General features: G+C 48.8%; 2 protein-coding genes across 2 annotated transcripts in view; both read left to right on the top strand.

Annotated features, from left to right (window-relative positions):
- Positions 1-9,505, top strand: part of LOC121867117 (sodium channel protein 60E-like) — a 14,574-nt gene extending 5,069 nt beyond the window's left edge. The window contains exons 2-5 of the mRNA XM_042366873.1: positions 5,099-5,243; positions 6,022-6,156; positions 8,928-9,437; positions 9,482-9,505. Of these exons, the coding sequence (XP_042222807.1) occupies positions 5,187-5,243; positions 6,022-6,156; positions 8,928-9,437; positions 9,482-9,505 (726 nt within the window). The 5' untranslated portion in view covers positions 5,099-5,186. The remainder of the gene's footprint in view (positions 1-5,098; positions 5,244-6,021; positions 6,157-8,927; positions 9,438-9,481) is intronic.
- Positions 9,306-21,903, top strand: part of LOC121867276 (sodium channel protein 60E-like) — a 98,499-nt gene continuing 85,901 nt past the window's right edge. The window contains 2 exon segments of the mRNA XM_042367156.1: positions 9,306-9,603; positions 20,214-20,328. Coding sequence (XP_042223090.1) covers positions 9,556-9,603; positions 20,214-20,328 — 163 coding nt within the window. The 5' untranslated portion in view covers positions 9,306-9,555.

The following is a 21,903-nucleotide window of genomic DNA, read 5'->3' as shown; positions in this document are numbered from 1 at the left end:
GAGGGGAAGGCTGGCAGACATTGGTCTGGCGTAGCTTCCCATAAGTGTGTCATTGTGGGGTTTGGAGGAGGAAGGCTGGCAGACGTTAGTCTGGCGTGGCTTCCCATAAGTGTGTCATTGTGGGGTGGAGGAGGAAGGCTGGCGGGCATTAGTCTGGCGCCCAGCTTCCATAGTGTCGTGGCGGGGTGGAGGAGGGAGGCTGGTGAACGTTAGTCTGGCAGCGGCTTCCGCAAAGTCATGTCATTGTGCCAAATTGGAGGAGGGAAGGCTGGTGAACGTTAGTCTGGCGCGTGGCTTCCATAAATTAATATCAGGTATTGTGGGGTGGAGGAGGAAGGCTGGCGAACGTTAGTCTGGTAGCTTCCATAGGGTGTCATTGTGGGGTGGAGGAGGGAAGGCTGTTGAACGTTAGTCTGGCGTAGCTTCCCGCCGGTATGTCAGTACTGAGTTGGAGGCTGGCGAACGTTGGTCTGGCAGCCAGCTTCCCATAAGTGTCATTGTGGGGTGGAGGGAAGGCTGGTGACGTTAGTCAGCTTCCATAAAGTGTGTCATTAAGTTTGGAGGAGGAGGCTGGCAGACTAGTCTATCAGTCATGTCATTGGCAAGATTGGAGGAGGCTGATCTGCTTCCACTAGAGGTATATTGTCATTGTGAGGAATTGGAAGGAGGAAGCTGGCAGGCGTTGGTCTGTGGCTTCCGCCAAGTATGTCATTGGGGTGGAGAGGCTGAGTGAACGTTAGTCTGGCAGCTTCCATAAGTGTGTCATTGTGTGGGGTGGAGGAGGAAGGCTGGCGGAGCGACTGGTCTGCTTCTATAGAATTATTGTGGGGTGGAGGAGGAAGGCTGGCAGACGTTAGTCTGGCGTAAGCTTCCATAGGAGTGTGTCGTGTGGGGTGGAGGAGGAAGGCTGGCGGAACATTGGTGTGCTTCCGTGTGTCATTGTGGGGTGGAGGAGGGAAGGCTGGTGAACGTTAGTCGTGTAGCTTCCGCCATGATGTGTCATTGTGCGGGGTGGAGGAGAAGGCTGGTGAACGTTAGTCTGCGGCTTCCTTGATAATGTCATTAGCCAAATTTGGAGGAAAGCTGTGACATTAGTCTGGCGTAGCTTCCATAAGTGTGTCTCATTGTGGGGTGGAGGAAGGCTGGCAGACGTAGTCTGGCAGCCAACTTCTCAGGCCTCATTGGGTAGAAGGCTGGTGGGCATTGGTCTGCATGTGGCTTCCATAGGAATGTGTCATTGTGGGGTGGTGGAGAGAGGGAAGGCTGGTGAACGCGTGTGGTCTGGCATGGCTTCCACTCAGTGTATCAAATGTGCAGAGGTGGTGCAGGCTGGTGAACGTTAAAGGTGGCGTAGCTTCCATAGTGTGTGTCATTGGGGTGGAGGAAGGCATGGAGCAGGTGAGTCTGCGGCGTGGCACCATAAGTGTGTCATTGTGGGGTGCAGGTGGAGGGAAGGCTGGCAAGACATTCCCAGTCTTAACCAGCTTCCTGGGGTAGCCAATCTTGTGTGGGGTGGAGGAAGGCTGGTGAACATTTAGTCTGGCGTAGCTTCCGGGATGTGTCTGTTGTGGGGTGGTGGAGGGGCTGGCGAACGTTAGTCTGGCGTAGCTTCCATAAAGTATGTCATTGTTGGGTGAATGGAGAGGTGTTGAACATTGATCTGCATGCTTCCATAAAGTGTCTCGACATTGTAGAATTGGAGGGAAGGCTGTGAGCCCGTTAGTCTGGCGTGGCTTCCATAAGTGTATTATTATAGAGGTGGAGAGGAGGAAGGCTGGCGAACGATAGATACCCAGCGTAGCTTCCATGCAGTGTGTCATTGTGGGGTGGAGGAGGGAAAGGCTGGCGAAGACGTTGGTCTGGCATGGCTTTCCATAAGTGTGTCGTGTGTGGGGGTGGAGGAAGGGAAGGTTGGCAGACGTTAAATTCTGTACTTCCCGCGATGTGTCATTGTGGGGTGGAGGAGGAAGGAAGCAGCGAACGTTGAATCTGGCGTAACTTCCCGCCAATTAATCATTGCTGTGGGTGGGGAGGAAGGCTGGGTAGAGACGTTAGTCTGGCGTAAGCTTCCCGCTAAGTGTGTCGGTGGGGTGGTGGAGGGAAGGCTGGTAGACGTTGGTCTGGCATGCTTCTATAAGTGTGTGTCATTGTGGGGTGGAGGAGGAAGGCTGGTGAGCATTGGTCGTAGCTTCCGCCAGATGTGTCGGTGTGGGGTGGAGGAGGGAAGGCTGGGCTGGGCGTTGAATGCAGCGCCTTCCCATAAGTGCTGTCGTTGTGGGGGTGGAAGACGTTAGTCTGGCTTCCATAAGTGTGTCATTGTGGGGGGTGGAGGAGGAAGGCGTGGCAGACGTTGTGGTCTGGCGTAAACTTCCATGATATGTCATTGTGGGGAATTTGGAAGGAGGGAAGGCTGGGTAGACGTTCAGGCCAGCGTGCGCTTCCGCAGTGTGTCATTATTGCGGTGGAGAGGGAGAGTACGGTGAACACGTTAGTCTGGCGTAGCTTCCCTTAAGTGTGTCATTGTGGGGTGGAGGAGGCTGGCGAACGCGTTGGTCTGGCGCCTTCCATAAGTGTGTCGTGTTGTGGGGGGGTGGAGGAGGAGGGAAGAGGCTGGCGAAACGTTAGTCTGGCGTAGCTTCCATAGGAGTGTAACCAATTGGCCAGGGTGGAGGAGGAAGGCTGGTGAACGTTGAATGGCGCTGCTTCCATAGAATTAATGTCATTGTTAGAGAATTGGAGGAGGGAAGGCTGGTGGGCAATTAGTCTGGCGCTTCCTGCAGTGTGTCATTGTGGGGGTGGAGGAGGAAAGCTGGCGAACGTTAGTCTGGCGTAGCTTCCATAGGGTGTGTCATTGTGGGGGTGGAGGAAGGCTGGTGAACGTTGGTCAGTAGCCTTCCATAAGTGTGTGTCATTGTGGGGGTGGAGGAGGAAGGCTGGTGAACGTTAGTCTTGGCGCTTCCATAAGTGTGTCATTGTGGGGTGGAGGAGGGAAGGCTGGCAGACGTTGTCTGGTAGCTTCCATAAGTGTGTCATTGTGGGGGTGGAGGAAGGCTGGCGGAGCGTTGGTCTGGCGTAGCTTCCATAAGTGTGTCTGTTGTGGGGTGGAGGAGGAAGGCTGGCAGACATTAGTCTGGCGTAATCCCACGAAGTACACATATGGACGCTAGGCGCTCTTGATTTCTCGATCTGGCGCTGTGTCTATGTTAAGAGACCAAAGTTATGTCCAGTGTTTGAAGAGTGAGTGGAGCTACAGACAGACAGACAGACTGACAGACAGACAGACAGACAAAAAGAAAGAGTCAGTGATAGAGAAAAAGAGACAGACATAAACAGAGAGATAACAGAGAGAGAAAAGAGAGTGTTCTTCTTTATTAAGCTCTATTGAACTTTTACCTTAAGTTAAACCTCTCTCTCTCTCTCTCTCTCTCTCTCTCTCTCTTCTCTCTCTCCTCTCCTCTCTCTCTCTCTCAGTGGCTGCAAGCGTGGGTTCATTTGTTCTTAGTGTGTGTGTGTGTGTGTGTGTGTTCAGTTGTCATTCAGAAATCACTTAAACTTTTTGTTGTTTCAGAATTAAAGTTTTGAAATTAAAATCAATGTATTCTGTCAAGGGAGAGAGAGAGAGAGAGAGAGAGAGAGAGAGAGAGAGAAGAGAGAGAGAGAGAGAGTGGGGGCGTATCTGACTGACTTAAAATTTGACAAAGATATTTTGGATTTTCAAATTGTCCTTAAGTTTGGTTCGCTACTACTACCACAACTACCACCACACCTACCACAACTACCACCACACCTACCACAATTACCACACACCTACCACAATTACCACTCCACACCTACCACAACTACCACCACACCTACCACAACTACCACCACACCTACCACCACCTACCACAACTACCACCACCTACCACAACTACCACCACACCACAACTACCACCACACCTACCACTACCACCACACCTACCGCAACTACCACCACACCTACCGCAACTACCACCACACCTACCGCAACTACCACCACCTACCAACTACCACCACCTACCACAACTACCACACCTACCACAACTACCACCACCTACCTTCTACCACACACCTACCACAACTACCACCACCTACCACAACTACCACCACTACCACAACTACCACCACACCTACCACAACTACCACCACACCTACCACAACTACCACCACCTACCACAACTCCACAACTACCACCACCCCTACCACAACTACCACCAACTCCTACAACTACCACACCTACCACAACTACCACCAACCCCTACACAACTACCACCACCCCTACAACTACCACCACACCTACCACAACTACCCATAACCCCTCCCCAACTACCACCACCCCTACCACAACTACCACCACCTACACAACTACCACCAACCCTACACAACAACCACCCAACTCCTGCCACAACTACCACCAACTCCTACCACACACTACCCACTGCCACCTACACTACCACTAACTCCTACCACAACTACCACCACACCTACCACAACTACACACCAACTCCTACCACAACTACCACCACTCCCTACCACAACTTCACCACACCTACCACAACTACCACAACTCACCACCACAACTACCACCAACTCCTACCACACTTCTCACTCTAACACAACTACCCTCTCCTACCACCTCACCCCAACTCCTACCACAACACCCACCACCTACCACAACTACCACCAACTCCTACCACAACTACCACCACACTTTCCTGCACACCACCAACCTACAACTACCAACTCCTACCACAACTACCACCAACTCCCTCAACTACCACCAACTCTAACACAACTACCACCTACTCCTACCACAACTACCACTAACTCCTACCACCACCTACACAACTACCACCAACTCTACCACAACTACCACCACCTACCACAACTGCAACTCCTACCACAACTACCACTAACTCCACCACCTCACACACCTACCCCAACTACACACCCACCAACTCCTACCACAACTACCACCACCCCTACCACAACTACCACCACCCCTACCACAACTACCACCAACTCCTACCACAACTACCACCACTCCTACCACAACTACAACAATTCTCTCTTCTACTAGGGTGTGTCCTGAGGGGTACGGATGCCTGCCTGACGTAGGTGATAATCCCAACTTCGGCTACACCAACTTCGACAACTTCCTGTGGTCAATGCTCACCACCTTCCAACTCATTACACTTGACTTCTGGGAGGACGTCTACAACAAGGTGAGTCTGTTTACACCTGTCTATACCAAGGTGTGTCTGTTTACACCTGTCTACAACAAGGTGAGTCTGTTTACACCTGTCTATATCAAGGTGAATCTGTTTACACCTGTCTATACCAAGGTGAATCTGTTTACACCTGTCTATACCAAGGTGAGTCTGTTTACACCTGTCTATACCAAGGTGAATCTGTTTACACCTGTCTATACCAAGGTGAGTCTGTTTACACCTGTCTATACCAAAGTGAGTCTGTTTAACCTGTCTATACCAAGGTGAATCTGTTTACACCTGTCTATACCAAGGTGAGTCTGTTTACCTGTCTATACCAAAGTGAGTCTGTTTACACCTGTCTATACCAAGGTGAGTCTGTGTTCATCATAACTTAGTGTGTTCATTTAACAGTGTGTTCTTCATAACTTAGTGTGTTCTTCATAACTTAGTGTATTCTTCATAACTTAGTGTGTTCTTCTTTCATAACTTGTGTGTTCTTCATAACTTAGTGTGTTCATCATAACTTAGTGTGTTCATCATAACTTAGTGTGTTCATCATAACTTAGTGTGTTCTATATAACTTAGTGTGTTCATCATAACTTAGTGTGTTCTTCATAACTTAGTGTGTTCTTCATAACTTAGTGTGTTCATCATAACTTAGTGTGTTCATCATAACTTAGTGTGTTCTTCATAACTTAGTGTGTTCATCATAACTTAGTGTGTTCATCATAACTCAGTGTGTTCTAGTGTTACATCTACCGTGTTCATCATAACTGACGGTGTTCTACAGGTGATCGCCACGGGAGGACCGCTGCAGGTAGTGTTCTTCGCCATTGTGGTGTTCTTTGGTTCCTTCTACCTGATCAACCTGATGCTGGCTGTAGTGGCGATGAGTTACGAGGAGGAGGCCGAGAACACTGAGGAGGTGAGTGACGCCAGGTGTGAGTGACGCCAGGAGGAGGGAGGGGGCAAGAATGAGTGACGCCAGGAGGAGGTGTGAGTGACGCCAGGAGGGGGAGGGCAAGAATGAGTGACGCCAAGAGGGGGTGTGAGTGACGCCAGGAGGAGGTGTGAGTGACGCCAGGTGTGAGTGGCCGGAGGGAGGGGGGCAAGAATGAGTGACGCCAGGAGGGAGGTGTGGCGCCAGGAGGGAGGGGAGTGACGAGGTGTGAGTGACGCAGGAGGGAGGAGGGGGAAGGATAAAGCATAAGGAGGAGGAAGAAACAGGAGGAGGAGGAGAACGAATAAAAGTGTGAAGGAAGAAGGGTGCTTTAAGCGCCCTTCTTCCCTCTCTTATTCTTCCTCTCCTTCCTCCTCCTCTTCCTCCCCTCTCCTCCTTCTTTCCTGACTAAATAAAATATTTAGATAAATTTAACTGAATCTTGACTCGCCTCGTTTTTTATATGCTTACATACCTATACATACATACATACATACATACATACATACATACATACATACATACATACATACATACATACATATACACATACATACATATACACATACATACATACATACATACATACATACATACATACATACATACATACATACATACAAGAAAGTGGATGAAGTACAGAAAGAGAAAGTTGATCAAGGAGAGGAAGAGAAAGCCAGTGAAAGGTGGAGCCATTTTCATTCACTCGTCACTTGGGTCAAACTTTAAGAAATTGAACAAAAAAAAATCATCTGAGATTGGATGGGGTTTAGCGCTGGTACTTTCTCTGGGAAGTGAAAAAGGAGAAAGGGAGGGGGTGAGAGAGAGGGAGGGAGGCGAGAGGGAGGGGGGAGGGGGAAAGTGAGGGGAGGAGGATGGAGAGGTGGAGGGGAGGGAGGGTGGAGAGAGAGGGGAGGGAGGGCGGAGAGGTGGAGGGAGGGAGTGGGGAGGTGAGGGGAGTGGAGGGGCATGGAGAGGTGAGGGGTGGAGGGTATGGAGGAGGGGGAGGTAGGGGATGGAGAGGTGAGGGGAGGAGGGCATGGAGAGGTGAGGGGAGGGAGGGTATGGAGAGGTGAGGGGAGTGGAGGTGCGAGAGGGGGAGTGGAGGGAGGAAGGTGGGAGGGGAGGAGGCATGGAGAGGGGAGGGAGGGAGGGCATGGAGAGGGGAGGGGAGGGAGGCATGCAGAGGTGAGGGGAGGAGGATGAGGTGGGAGGGGAGGGAGGGATGCAGAGGTGAGGGGAGGGAGGCATGAAGGTGAGGGGAGGGAGGAAGGAGAGGTGAGGGGTGGAGGGCATGGAGAGGTGAGGGGAGGGAGGGAAGGAGAGGAGGGGAGGAGGGGAGGTGAGGGGGAGGGTATGAGAGGTGAGGGAGTGGAGGGCAGGAGAGGAGGGGAGGAGGGAGGAGAGGTGAGGGGAGGGAGGGCAGAGAGGTGAGAGGAGGTGCAGAGGTGAGGGGAGGAGGATGGAGAGGTGAGGGGAGGGAGGGCATGGAGGAGGTGAGGGAGTGGAGGGATGGAGAGGGGTGAGGGGAGGGAGGGCATGGAGAGGTGAGGGGAGGGAGGGTACGAGAGGGAGGGAGTGAAGGGTATGGAGAGGTGAGGGGAGTGGAGGTACGGAGAGGTGAGGGGAGGGAGGGGTGAGGGGAGGGGAGTGCAGGGGGTGGAGGAGGGCAGGAGGTGGGGGGAGGGAGGTGCATGGAGAGGTGAGGGGTGGAGGGTGGAGAGGTGAGGGGAGTGGAGGGGAAGGGAGAGGTGAGGGGAGGGGAAGGGAGGTGAGGGAGTGAGGGGTACGGAGAGGAGGGAGTAGGGTACGGGAGAGAGGGGAGGAGGGGCATGGGAGGAGGTGGGAGGGAGGTGGAGAGGTGAGGGGAGGGAGGGTGGAGAGGTGAGGGAGTGGGTGGGCATGGAGAGGTGAGGGGAGGAGGCATGGAGAGGTGAGGGGAGGGAGGTACGGAGAGGTGAGGGAGGAGGTGGAGAGGTGAGGGGAGGGAGGGTATGCAGAGGTAGGAGGGAGGGTACGGAGAGGTGAGGGGAGTGTAGGGCACGGGAGAGGGGAGGGGAGGGAGGGTATGGAGGGGAGGGGAGTGGAGGGCATGGAGAGGTGGGAGGGGAGTGGAGGGCATGGGAGAGGTGAGGGGAGGGAGGGGCATGAGAGGTGAGGGAGTGGGAGGGCATGGAGAGGTGAGGGGAGTGGAGGCATGCAGAGAAGAGGGGAGGGAGGGTGAGGGAGGGGAGTGCAGGGTACGGAGAGGTGGGGGGAGGGAGGGATGGAGGGGTGAGGGGAGGAGGTATGAGAGGTGAGGGAGGAGGTACGGAGAGGTGAGGGGAGGGAGGGTACGGAGAGGTGGAGGGAGTGGAGGCGCAGAGAAGAGGGGTGGAGGGTGGGAGGGAGGGGAGTGGAGGATACGAGAGGTGGGGAGTGCAGGGTACGGGGAGAGGAGGGAAGGAGGAAGAGGGGAGAGGGTTTGTTTCAGAGTTTAAAAGAAAGTTTTTGGAGGTTGTGTTAAGGTTGGATGTTGGTGTGTGTGTGTGTGTGTCACGATCTTGGTTCTGGTATTTGTGGTTTAAATACCTAAATGTTTTATAATTTTAGGTTTAGGTACAAAAACATTTGGTATTTTAGGGTTCAGAGTTATGTACCTTAAGTAGTTATATATCTAGAGTGAAGAAAGGGGCTGGCGAACGGACGTCTGGCGTAGGTTATAAAGGTGGGAGTGACACACAACAAGTATTAACCTCTGACCTATCTTCCCTCAGGAGAAGACGAAGGACCTCATGGACCATCGGGACGACTCCACCTTCAGTTTCGACCCGGAGAAGCTGACCCACGCGCGGCCCCTGGAGAAGAAGAAGCCAAAGAACAGACGTGTGATCGTGATGCGCGGCGCCGGGATCCTCACTGACAAGTTCTCCAAGAGGAAGAAGAAGAAGGAGGAGAAGGAAGGTAAGGCCGGGGAGCCCCTCGTCCGACGACACCATCAGGGAACCTGCGGCGCCCCCAACCCACCACGGCTGGGGGGGTCTCAGCTGGGGGGGTCTGAGGGCCTCCAGTCGCTCTCTCGGCCCGCCTCTCTCGTCATCACTCCACCGCCCTGCCCCCTGCCCAGGCCCACCCGCCCCACTCTTCGTCCCTGGGGCGCTGCCAAGGCCTGGCCGCCCCGAGAGAAGGTGGGACGGGTGGGTCTTCGTCGTGTGACCCTTGCTCTGCCGCCTCCACCCGCTGCTGACCGTCACTGCCACTCCCGGCAGCAGCAGCAGCAGGCAGCGGTGCCAGGCCTAGTGGCCCTAAGGGGCGGTTGTGACGACCCTAGACCTCACCTCCGCCTGGCCAATAACGCCGCCCACCGCCAGCCCTCCCTCGACGACTCCGGCGTGGTGGGCGACCATGACGGGGCTGACAACATCTCCACACCACATCCAGCACATAGCTCAGGTACTTCTGTAAGGAGTATGAAATTTGCTGTGCAGTTTGATTATTGTGTAAGTTATTGACAGGAATGGTGGACGACACAGCGGGGATCATCATTACCTTGTGTTATTAATACACAGAGTCATGGCCCTACCCCTGTAACACCTTATCTTCACAGTCCAAAAAAAAATCAACGAAAAAGTTCCGAATACATTTATAAATTCAGTCCAACACGTCCTCCTCGCGGTTGAAACTTGGGAATTGGCTAATAATATTGTTTTACACCACCTCCCCCCTACCTTACCCCTCCACCGTCCCTCTCCCTGCCCAATAACCCCTTTCCTCCCACTTCCCCTACCCCCCCTCCCTAAAGTTTAGAACGTGTTTATAGTAATCCAAACTCGGCCCAACTAACTCGTCCACCGTGTTGCTAACTTAATCGTTTAGCTGGGACCTGTATGAAGTGGTTGGTGTGTAAGGTAGTTTACGTCTTGTGATTGATGATTGCGATTATGTGGAGGTTATTGGTTATATCTCTGGTTCACATCACCAATGTTAATGTCTTTTACTTCCTCTCCTTTCCTCCTGTCCTTCCTCCTCCTCCTCCCCTCCATCCTTCTTCCCTTCCAGCCTTTGATCTCAGACTTCCTCCTCCTCCCTCCTCCTCCTCCCTCCTCCTCATCATCACCCACATCCATTCAGTGTCATAATATAATGTCTAATATCCAAATTTTCTTTTCTCGCTTCTTCTCCTTGAGTACGATGAATTAAGCCTTTGAATAAATAATAGTAGTAGTAATAGTAGTAGTGGTGGTGATGGTTGGTTAGTAAAGGTGATGTTTGGTTGTAATAGGGTGATGGTTGTTAGTAATAGTGGTGGTGGTTGTTGTAATAGTGGTGGTAGTTAGTAATAGTGGTGGTGGTTGGTTAGTAATAGTGTGGTGGTTAGTTAGTAATAGTGGTGGTGGTTGGTTTTAATAGTGTGGTGGTTAGTTATAGTAGTGGTGGTGGTTGGTTAGTAAAGGTGATGGTTGTTAGTAAAGTGATGGTTGGTTAGTAAAGTGGTAGGTTGGTTAGTAATAGTGGTGTGGTTGGTTATAATAGGTGGTGGTGGTTGGTTTTAATAGTGGTGGTGGTTGGTTTAATGGTAGGTGGCTGATTAGCAAAGGTGGTTGGTAAGTACAGTGGTGGTGGTGGTTGGTTTCAATAGTGGTGGTGTTAGTTAGTAAAGTGGTGGTGGTTGGTTTTGATAGTGGTGGTTGATAAGGTTAGTGGTGGTGGTTGGTTAGTAATGTGGTGGTGGTTGGTTAGTAATAGTGGTGGTGGTGGTTGGTTTTAATAGTGGTGATGGTTGGTTAATAATAGTGGTGGTGGTTAGTTAGTAAAGTGGTGGTGGTTGGTTTTTAATAGTGGTGGTGTGATAAGTAAAGTGGTGGTGGTTGGTTAGTAATAGTGGTGGTGGTTGGTTAGTAATAGTGGTGGGTTAGTTAGTAATAGTGGTGATGGTTGGTTAATAATAGTAGGTTGGTTAGTAATAGTGGTGGTGGTTGGTAAGGCAAGGTGGTGGTGGTTGGTTTTAATAGTGGTGATGGTTGGTTAGTAATAGTGGTGGTGGTTGGTTTTAATAGTGGTGGTGGTTGGTTAGTAATAGTGTGTGTTGGTTAGTAATAGTGGTGGTGGTTGGTTAGTAATAGTGGTGGTGGTTGTAAGACAGTGGTGGTGGTGTTTGTTTTTAATAGTGGTGATGTTGGTTAATAATAGTAGTGGTGGTTAGTTAGTAATAGTGGTGGTGGTTGGTTTTACAGGTGGTGGTGGTTGATGTAGTTAGTGGTGGTGGTTGGTGGTGGTTGGGTAGTAATCACCGTGAAAGCCTTACACAGTATTCCAGCCAGCCAGAGCAGCAGCAGCAAATAAAGACACTACCTTGACTTCTTGATGGATTATGGTCGTAAATCCTTATTCAGTGTACGAACCCACCCACCTACTGTCCTCCTGATGTGTGGATTACCATTATCTTGGTCCTTATGGCTAATTCTCCTTGTACGAAACGGGGAAAAAGAGTGATTTGTGTTTGATTGTTTTTTGTGTTTAATTTTTGTTGTTGTTGTGTTAAAAGGTTGAGTTTAGTGTGTTTCGTGAGGGGTCAGCAGCACCTGAGCCAGGCAGAGGTCTGTGTCTTAACAAGGTTTTGGCCAACACGGGAGAGTGTTGCACTCCCACTGTATTGTGGCTTGCGTCAAACTTTCTCTCACTCTATCTCTTGTTTAATACTTGTTCTCATATACTTTCTCTTATATACTTTCTTTTGCTAAAACTTTTTCTGTTGTATGATACTTTTTCTTCTTTATACTTTCTCTTTTATACTTTATCTTTTGCATATTATTTCTCTTGTATACTTTCTAATATTAGTTGTCATGTGGTACTTTCCTTTTCTTGTTTTCCATAATTTTATGAAGTACTTTCCAAGACAGGGAAAGTTGTAGTCTTGTGAATTTGTTGCCTGCATCATACTTTCTCTTCAGTGTACTTTCTATTAAAAAAATCAATATTTTTTTATTTAATCTTTATTTTAGAATCGTGTAGTACTTTCCAACACAGAAAAAGTTGTACAGTATCAGACTATTTTGGAGTGCATGCTACTTTCTCCTTTACTTTCTCAAATCCTAACTACTACTTCTCAAAACTTTTCTACTGTGGTACTTTCTAAGATCGTCATTCCACAGAGAAAGTTCTCTGAGGGATACTTTCTTCTTGCCTTCTTGTACTTTCTGTTAGTAATTTTTAAACTCAAGGTAATTTTCAGTGCAAGGAAAGTAACAATGGCAGTATATTGTTAGATACGTACTTTTCTTCTCTACTTTCTCTTTGCAGTATTCGATACCTACTAGCCACACGGAAAGTTACACTCGCTGGTAATTCACTTTTTAAATTACGTGAGTTACTTAACACATTACTTTCTTCTTGTTCTACTTGTTCTTCTTGTTCTTGTTCTTCTTCTTCATTATTATTATTATTATTATTATTATTATTATTATTATTATTATTATTATTCTAAAACAGAATTTCAAAGAGAACAAATTTAAACCCTCGACGACCGTTTAAATCCGTTAAAACCGTTAGGAGTCCGTTAGCTCCAGTAAACATTTATGATACTGTTTGAATCCCCGGAATTATGGCGTATATTTTGAAACTGAATTATACCAACTAATCCGGAAAATTGGAGAGAGAGAGAGAAGAAGGAGAAGGAAATCTCCTCTCTGTCCATCAGACTTAACTTCATTCCCTCCTACCTCCTCTATCTCTCCTCTTCCTCCTCCATCTCCTCCTCCTCCTCCTCCTCCTCCTCCATCTCTCTCCTCCTCCTCCTCCTCCAGTTCTTCCTCCTCCTCCTCCCTCCAGTTCTTCCTCCTCCTCCTCCAGTTCTTCCCCCTGCTCCTCCCTCCTCCTCCTCCTCCTCCAGTTCTTCCTCCTCCCTCCTCCCAGTTCTTCCTCCTCCTCCAGTTCATCCTCCTCCTCCTCCAGTTCTTCTTCCTCCTGCTCCTCCTCTTCTTGCTCCACCGTTAAAACACACACACCTCACTAATTAAACCTCGAGCCCGTCTTTCTCCACAAACTGATGTGATTAAGGGAAGGAGAGAGAGAGAGAGAGAGAGAGAGGTAGGTGTGTGTGTGTGTGTGTTGTGTGTGTGTGTGTGTGTGTGTGTGTGTGTGTGTGTGTGTCTGTGTGTCTGTGTGTGTGTGTGTGTGTGTGTGTGTGTGGTGTGTGTGTGTGTGTGTGTGTGTGTGTGTGTGTGTGTGGGTGTGTGTGTGTGTGTGTGTGTGTGTGTGTGTGTGTGTGTGTGTGTGTGTGTGTGTGTGTGTGTGTGTGTGTGTGTGAGTGTGTGTGTGTGTGTGTGTGTGTGTGTGTGTGTGTGTGTGTGTGTGTGTGTGTGTGTGTGTGTGTGTGTGTGTGTGTGTGTGTGTGTGTGTGTGTGTGTGTGTAATTAAAGCAATACTAACACAACATAACAGACCCAAAATAACTGAAAGATCATTTATAAACAAAATAAGGAGAATAATTATTATAACACTTTTATATTTGATAATTTGGATCTACAAGATCTGTCTGTCTATCTGTCTGTCTGTTCGTCTGGTTCGTCTGTCTGTCTGTCTGTCTGTCTGTCTGTCTGTCTTTTTCCCTAAACTGCAGGTGAAAATTGCCTGTGTGAAGCCAAATGATATTCACAGATGTTTGTTTTTTCCGTGGGTGAGAGGAGGGGAGGGGGAAGGGAGGAGGGGAGGGGGGAGGGGGAGGGGAGATGGTAGTAAGGGGAGGGAGAGGGAAGAAATGGAGTGGTGTTTGGGAAGAGAAGGAGATGGAGTGGAGAAAGGTTAAGACATCATACTGAGGTAAGACATCATACTAAGGGAGGGTTAGACATCATACTCAAGGGGTTAAGACATCATACTCGAGGGGTTAAGACATCATACTCTAGGGTTAAGACATCATACCAAGGGGTTAAGACATCATACTCAAGGGGTTAAGACATCATACTCAAGGGTTAAGACATCATACTCAAGGGTTAAGACATCATACTCAAGGGTTAAGACATCATACTCAAGGGGTTAAGACATCATACCAGGGGTGACATCATACTGGGTAAGAATCATGGTTAAGACATCATACCAGGGTTAGACATCATACTAGGGTTAAGACATATACTGGGAAGCATCTCGGTTAAGACATCATACTCAAGGGGTTAAGACATCATACTCAAGGGGTTAAGACATCATACTGTTAAGACATCATACCAAGGGGTTAGACATCATACCAAGGTGGTTAAGACATCATACCAAGGGTTAAGACATCATACTCAAGGGGTTAAGACATCATACTCAAGGGGTTAAGACATCATACTCAAGGGTTAAGACATCATACTCAAGGTGGTTAAGACATCATACTCGAGGGGTTAAGACATCATACTCTAGGGGTTAAGACATCACTCAAGGTTAAGACATCATACTCAAGGGGTTAAGACATCATACTCAAGGGGTTAAGACATCATACTCAAGGGTTAAGACATCATACTCAAGGGTTAAGACATCATACTCAAGGGTAAGACATCATACTCAAGGGGTTAAGACATCATACTCAAGGGGTTAAGACATCATACTCGAGGGGTTAAGACATCATACCTAGGTTAAGATCATATCAGGGTTAAGACGATACTCAAGGGTTAAGACATCATACTCAAGGGGTTAAGACATCATACTCAAGGGGTTAAGACATGATACTCAAGGGTTAAGACATCATACTCAAGGGGTTAAGACATCATACTCGAGGGTTAAGACATCATACTCTAGGGTTAAGACATCATACCGAGGGGTTAAGACATCATACTCGAGGGTTAAGAACATCATACTCAAGGTGGTTAAGACATCTACTCAAGGGTTAAGACATCATACTCTAGGGGTTAAGACATCATACTCAAGGGGTAAGACATCATACTCAAGGGTTAAGACATCATACTCTAGGGGTTAAGACATCATACTCAAGGTGGTTAAGACATCATACTCGAGGGGTTAAGACATCATACTCTAGGGGTTAAGACATCATACCGAGGGGTTAAGACATCATACTCAAGGGTTAAGACATCATACTCAAGGGGTTAAGACATCATACTCAAAGGAGACATGATACTCAGGTTAAGACATCATACCTAGGGTTAAGACATCATACCAAGGGGTTAAGACATCATACTCAAGGGGTTAAGACATCATACTCAAGGGGTTAAGACATCATACCGAGGGGTTAAGACATCATACTCTAGGGGTTAAGACATCATACTCGAGGGTTAAGACATCATACTCAAGGGTTAAGACATCATACTCAAGGGGTTAAGACATCATACTCAAGGGTTAAGACATCATACTCAAGGGTTAAGACATCATACTCAAGGGGTTAAGACATCATACTCGAGGGGTTAAGACATCATACCTAGGGTTAAGACATCATACTCGAGGGTAAGACATCATACTCGAGGGGTTAAGACATCATACTCAAGGTGGTTAAGACATCATACTGAGGGGTTAAGACATCATACTCAAGGTGGTTAAGACATCATACCGAGGGGTTAAGACATCATACTCAAGGGGTTAAGACATCATACTCGAGGGGTTAAGACATCATACTCAAGGGGTTAAGACATCATACCAAGTGGGGTTAAGACATCATACTCAAGGTGGTTAAGACATCATACTGAGGGGTTAAGACATCATACTCAAGGTGGTTAAGACATCATACTCGAGGGGTTAAGACATCATACTGAGGGTTAAGACATCATACTCGAGGTGGTTAAGACATCATACTCTAGGGGTTAAGACATCATACTCAAGGGGTTAAGACATCATACTGGAGGGGTTACATCATACTCAAGGTGGTTTAGACATCATACTCAAGGGGTTAAGACATCATACTCAAGGGTTAAGACATCATACTCAAGGTGGTTAAGACATCATACTGGAGGGTTAAGACCTCATACTCAAGGGGTTAAGACATCATACGAGGGGTTAAGACATCATATTCAAGGGATTAAGACATCATACTCAAGGGATTAAGACATCATACTCAAGGGGTTTAGACATCATACTCAAGGGGTTAAGACATAATACTCAAGGGCTCAAGGGTGACATCATACTCAAGGGGTTAAGACATCCATAGTACATCATACCTGGGGTTAAGACATCATACCAAGGTTAAGACATCATACTCGAGGGGTTAAGACATCATACCAAGGGGTTAAGACATCATACTCAAGGGTTAAGACATCATACTCAAGGGGTTAAGACATCCCACTCAAGGGGTTAAGACATCATACCTAGGGGTTAAGACATCATACTCAAGGGGTTAAGACATCATACCGAGGGGGTTAAGACATCATACCAAGGGGTTAAGACATCATACTCAAGGGGTTAAGACATCATACTCTAGGGGTTAAGAGCATCATACTCTAGGGGTTAAGACATCACACTAAGGGGTTAAGACATCATACTCAAGGGTTAAGACATCATACTCAAGGGTTAAGACATCATACCGAGGGGTTAAGACATCATACCTAGGGGTAAGACATCATACTCAAGGGGTTAAGACATCATACTCGAGGGGTTAAGACATCATACTCAAGGTGACATCAACCTGGGGTTAAGACATCATACTCAAGGGGTTAAGACATCCGAGGGTTAGACATCATACTCAAGGGGTTAGATCATACCAAGGGGTTAAGACATCATACTCAAGGGGTTAAGACATCATACTCAAGGGTTAAGACATCATACTCAAGGGGTTAAGACATCATACTCAAGGGGTTAAGACATCATACTCAAGGGATTAAGACATCATACTCAAGGGGTTAAGACATCATACTCTGTGGCTAAGGTTGCTGATTTTTAAATTTTCCAAATATTTGATCAAAATTTCAAAATCAGTTTTAAATACGGAAAGGGAGAAGGCGAGAGTGATCTACAATATGTAATTAAGCCTTGATCCTTCGGTAATTGGACAAACTTTTGTAAATGAAATGACTGACAACACAAAACTCTCGTAAAAAATTTGAAGAAAAACTGTAAGCATAATTTTGGTTTTAGTAGAGAGGCAGCTTACAGGACCTCTAGTGTTCGTGTGAGTTACTACTGGCGGGTAACAAGGAAACTTTTCGAAGATTAAAATTTGTAATTTGTTTGGAAATTAGTCAAAGGGTTAAACCATCGTCGCAAAGGGTTAAACCATCGTCGTCAAAGGGTTAAACCATCGTCATTAAAGGGTAAACCATCGTCGTCAACGGTTTAACCATCGTCGTCAAAGGGTTAAACCATCGTCGTCAACCGGTTAAACCATCGTCATTAAAGGGTTAAACCACGTCAACTGGTTAAACCATCGTCATAAAGGGTTAAACCATCGTCGCTGGGTTAAACCATCGTCATTAAAGGTTAAACCATCGTCGTCAAAGGGTTAAACCATCGTCATAAAGGGTTAAACCATCGTCGTCAACGTTTCCATCGTCATTAAAGGGTTAAACCATCGTCATAAAGGGTTAAACCATCGTCGTCGAAGGGTTAAACCATCGTCATCAAAGTGTTAAACCATCGTCATCAAGCGGGTTAAACCATCGTCTTCAGCGTTAAAGACTGATAAAATTCTAATAATAAAGTCAGTTCAGAGGAGGGATACAACACTTGGTCTCTCTTCTATGACTCTAGTTGATCTCCAGCCGCAAATGGGAGGGAGGGGTGTGGGGGTGGGAGGGGTTAGGAGGTGGGTTAGGAGGGGAGGTGGGTTAGGTGGGGAGGTGGGTTAGGTGGGGAGGTGGGTTAGGGGGAGGTAGGGGGAAGGGTGGTAGTGACGTGGGTAGGGAGGAGATGGGGTTTTGGAAATGGTAGAAGGGAAGGGGTGGGGGTGTGGGTAGAGGGGTGAGGAGGGGACTCGCACAAGTGACGGTAAGTGAACAAGTTTTCTTATTAAACAGGTAGTTGTGGTGCAGCTGTCGACCTCACCTACTGTAGTATGTGAGTCAGATTTTATGAAGAACATTACGTCGGGTGAAGTGAGTTGTTTGACCCACTACGACCAGTTACCTCTCTCTCTCTCTCTCTCTCTCTCTCTCTCTCAGCTGATGTAGTGATGTGGGAACTAAAAATATATATATTGGGTCTTTCTTTCTTCTTCTTCTTCTTCTTCTTTCTTCTTCTTTTTCTTCTGTGTATATGTGTTGTGTGTAATTGTATGTATGTATAGTAAGTGTATATATACCTCCCAGCCCTCTCACAATTACCTCAACCTCTCTCACCTCCCAGCCCTCTCACAATTACCATAGCCCTCCTCACCTCTCCCAGCCCTCTCTCACCTCCCAGCCCCCACTATTACCTCAGCCCCTCTCCCATCTCTCCAGCCCTCTCTCACCTCTCCCAGCCCTCTCCCATCTCTCCCAGCCCTCCTCCTCTCTCAACCTCTCACTATCACCTCAGCCCCTCTCTCTCACCTCCCAGCCCTCTCTCACCTCCCCCAGCCCCTCTCACCCTCCCCAGCCCCTCTCTCACCTCTCCCAGCCCTCTCTCTCACCTCTCCCAGCCCTCTCTCACCCTCCCCAGCCCTCTCTCACCCTCCCAGCCCTCTCTCACCCCTCCCACCCTCCCTCTCACCCTCCCAGCCCCTCTCTCACCCTCCCAGCCCTCTCTCTCACCTCTCCCAGCTCCCTCTCCCATCTCTCCCAGCCCCTCTCTACTCCCCCCAGCCCCTCCCCATCTCTCCCAGCCCTCTCACTATACCCTCAGCCCCTCCCAAGTCCTCTCACCTCCCAGCCCTCTCTCACCTCCCCCAGCCTCTCTCACCTCCCCCAGCCCCTCTCTCACCTCCCCCAGCCCTTTCTCATCTCTCCCAGCCCCCTCTCACCTCTCCCAGCCCCTCTCTCACCTCCTCCAGCCCTCTCACCTCTCCCAGCCCTCTCTCTCACCTCCTCCAGCCCTCTCTCTCACCTCCCCCAGCCCCTCTCTCACCCTCCCCCAGCCCTCTCTCACCTCCCCCAACCCCTCTCTCATCTCCCCCAGCCCTCTCTCACCTCCTCCCAGCCCTCTCACCTCCCCCCAGCCCCTCACCTCCCATCCCCTCTCTCTCACCCTCCCAGCCCTCTCTCTCACCTTCCTCCCAGCCCTCTCTCTCACCCTCCCCAGCCCCTCTCACCCCCAGCCCTCTCACCTCCCCCCAGCCCCTCTCACCTCCCCCAGCCCCTTTTCTCTCATCTCTCCCAGCCCCCTCTCACCTCCCTCCTCCAGCCCCTCTCTCTCACCTCCTCCAGCCCTCTCTCACCTCTCCCAGCCCTCTCTCTTCACCTCCCCAGCCCTCTCTCACCTCCCCAGCCCTCTCTCACCTCCCCCAGCCCCTCTCATCTCCCAGCCCCCACTCACCCTCCCTCCCAGCCCTCTCACCTCCTCCAGCCCCTCTCACCTCCCCAGCCCCTCTCACCTCCCCCAGCCCCTCTCTCACCTCCCCCAGCCCTCTCTCACCTCCCCCCAGCCCTCTCTCACCTCTCCCAGCCCTCTCATCTCCTCCAGCCCCTTCTCACCTCTCCCAGCCCTCTCTCTCATCTCCCCCAGCCCTCTCTCACCTCCTCCAGCCCTCTCTTCTCTCCCAGCCCTCTCCACTATCTCAGCCCTCTTTCACCTCTCCCCAGCCCTCTCACCTCTCCCAGCCCTCTCACCCTCCCAGCCCCTCTCTCTCTCACCTCCCCCAGCCCCTCTCTACCTCCCCCAGCCCTCTCTCACCTCCCCAGCCCTCTCATCTCCCCAGCCCCTCTCTCACCTCTCCCAGCCCTCTCTCACCTCTCCCAGCCCCTCTCACCCTTCCAGCCTCTCTCACCTCCCAGCCCCTCTCTCACCTCTCCCAGCCTCCTCTCTCACCTCCCCAGCCCTCATCTCCTCCAGCCCCTCTCTCTCACCCTCCCAGCCCTCTCTCACCTCCCAGCCCCTCTCACCTCCCCCAGCCCCTCCCATCTCATCCAGCCCCTCTCACCTCCCAGCCCCTCTCACCCTCTCCCAGCCCCTCTCTCACCCTCCCAGCCCCTCTCACCTCCCAGCCCTCTCTCACACTCTCTCTGGTGTTACAGGAGGGGGTGGGTAAGGCCGAGGGCTCGCTGTATGCCCGTAGGAAGTGTAACGGCGTCAGCCCTTCGTCACCAGCTGCACTCTCCGCCTCCTCCCAGCACATCGTCGTCCTAGAGGGTGAGTTTACCTCCCAGTTTACCTCTGACGTGCTAGTTTACCTCTGACGTGTTAGTTTACCTCCCAGTTTACCTCTGAATGTGTTAGTTTACCTGTTTACCTCTGACGTGTTAGTTTACCTCCCAGTTTACTTCTGACGTGTTAGTTTACCTCCCTGTTTACCTCTGACGTGTTAGTTTACCTCCCAGTTTACCTTGACGTATTAATACCTACCTGTCAGTTTACCTCTGACGTGCCAGTTTACCTTGACCTGTTAGTTTACCTGTCAGTTTACCTTGACGTGTTAGTTTACCTGTCAGTGTAAACCAGACAGGCAGGCAGGCAGTGTAATATGATTGTGTATGTATTAATGAGCCTTACTCGCCCGTGTGTATATTTTGGTGCATACATGCTCCTCTTGTGTATATTTTTGGGTGCGTTAGTCAGCTCCATGTCTGCCTTTCATGACCTGACTGGTACTGATTTTGGGAGTAAGTTTAGAGATTATTTAATGGGAAGAAGTAATGGATCACATGAAGATTGGACACCCCAGCTTATTGCTCCTCATGATTAATTACCTTAACCCTAACACTAACCTAACACTAACCTAACCTAACACTAACCTAACTCTAACCTAACACAACTTTAACCTAACACTAACCTAACACTAACCTAACCTAACACTAACATAACTCTAACCTAACACAACTTTAACCTAACACTAACATAACTCTAACCTAACACAACTCTAACCTAACACAACTCTAACCTAACACAACTCTAACCTAACACTAACATAACTCTAACCTAACACTAACGTAACCTAACACTAAACTAACCTAACACTAACCTAACCTAACACTAACATAACTCTAACCTAACACAACTTTAACCTAACACTAACATAACTCTAACCTAACACAACTCTAACCTAACACAACTCTAACCTAACACTAACATAACTCTAACCTAACACTAACGTAACCTAACACTAAACTAACCTAACACTAACGTAACCTAACACTAACATAACTCTAACCTAACACTAACATAACTCTAACCTAACACTAATGTAACCTAACACTAAACTAACCTAACACTCAACATAACTCTAACCTAACACCAACGTAACCCAACACTCAAACTAACCTAACACTAACGCAACCTAACACCAACATAACTCTAACCAACACAACTAACTCTAACCTACACAACTCTAACCTAACACTAACATAACTCTAACCTAACACAAACTAACCTAACACTCAACATAACTCTAACCTAACACTAACGTAACCTAACACTAAACTAACCTAACACTAACGTAACGTAACACTAACATAACTCTAACTTAACACTAACATAACTCTAACCTAACACTCAACGTAACCTAACACTAAACTAACTCTAACAACACTAACGTAACCTAACACTAACATAACCTAACCTAACACCAACATAACCCCTAACTAACACACTAACGTAACCTACACTAACATATAACTCTAACCTGCACTAACGTAACCTACAACACTAACATAACTCTAACCTAACACTAACGCAACCTAACACTAACATAACTCTAACCTAACACTC

This window comes from Homarus americanus, unplaced genomic scaffold (genome assembly GCF_018991925.1).
Source record: "Homarus americanus isolate GMGI-L3 unplaced genomic scaffold, GMGI_Hamer_2.0 scaffold6317, whole genome shotgun sequence".
NCBI classification, from domain to species: Eukaryota; Metazoa; Arthropoda; class Malacostraca; order Decapoda; family Nephropidae; genus Homarus; species Homarus americanus.
This window is presented reverse-complemented; position numbering and strand designations above follow the sequence as displayed.